The sequence below is a fragment of the Eimeria mitis genome, genomic scaffold (assembly GCF_000499745.2).
Source record: "Eimeria mitis Houghton genomic scaffold, Emh_scaff224, whole genome shotgun sequence".
In the NCBI taxonomy this organism is placed as follows: Eukaryota; Apicomplexa; class Conoidasida; order Eucoccidiorida; family Eimeriidae; genus Eimeria; species Eimeria mitis.
In genome coordinates, this window is record NW_013570567.1 from 8,653 (window position 1) to 9,355 (window position 703).

At 59.3% G+C, this 703-nt stretch overlaps 1 protein-coding gene across 1 annotated transcript in view; it reads left to right on the forward strand.

The window, feature by feature from the left end:
* Positions 1–703, forward strand: part of EMH_0004230 (uncharacterized protein) — a gene marked incomplete at both ends in the record, with an annotated part of 8,957 nt that overhangs the window by 8,073 nt on the left and 181 nt on the right. The window contains 2 exons of the mRNA XM_013496686.1: positions 1–320; positions 502–701. Coding sequence (XP_013352140.1) covers positions 1–320; positions 502–701 — 520 coding nt within the window. The remainder of the gene's footprint in view (positions 321–501; positions 702–703) is intronic.

Consider the following 703-nt stretch of genomic DNA (forward strand, 5'->3'; position numbering starts at 1 on the left):
CCCCCAGCAGCAGCAGCAGCAGCAGCAGCAGCAGCAGCAGCAGCAGCAGCAGCAGCAGCAGGAGCTGCAGCAGCCACGGGGACACCTCTTGCACCCTAGACAGACACATGCAAGTCTTTATACGCCTGAGGATGCATCCCACGATGCAGCAGCAGCAGCGGCTGCTGCTCCTGCTGCTGCTGCTGCTGCTGCCCCTCCTGCTGCTGCTGCTGCTGCTGCTGCTGCTGCAGCAACAGCAGCAGAAGCAGCTGAGGAGAGACAGAAGGGCCAAGAGGAAGAGCAGCAAGAAGCAGCAACTGGAGACATCAATACCAGCAGCAGTAAGGCATGCATGCATACACACATCTGTCTGCTGCTGCTGCTGCTGCTGCTGCTGTTAGTGCTGCTGCTGTTTCTATTGCTACTGCTGCTGCTGTTGCTGCTGTTTTGTTGCTGCTGTTGCTGCTGCTTCTGCTGCTACTGCTGTTTGTCTTGCTGCTGCTGCGGCTGCTGTGCGAGCAGCAGGTGAGGCCACCAAAGGGGTCCTAGAACGAACAAGCCACAGCAGCAGCAGCAGCAGCAGCAGCAGCAGCAGCAGCGGCAGCAGCAGCAGCGGCAGCAGCAAAAGGAGCAGCAGAGGGGGGGGGTTCGGTGACGGGTTAGTGCATGCACATACATTTCCACATATACTGGGCAAGCCGAGCAGCAGCAGCAGCAGCAGCAA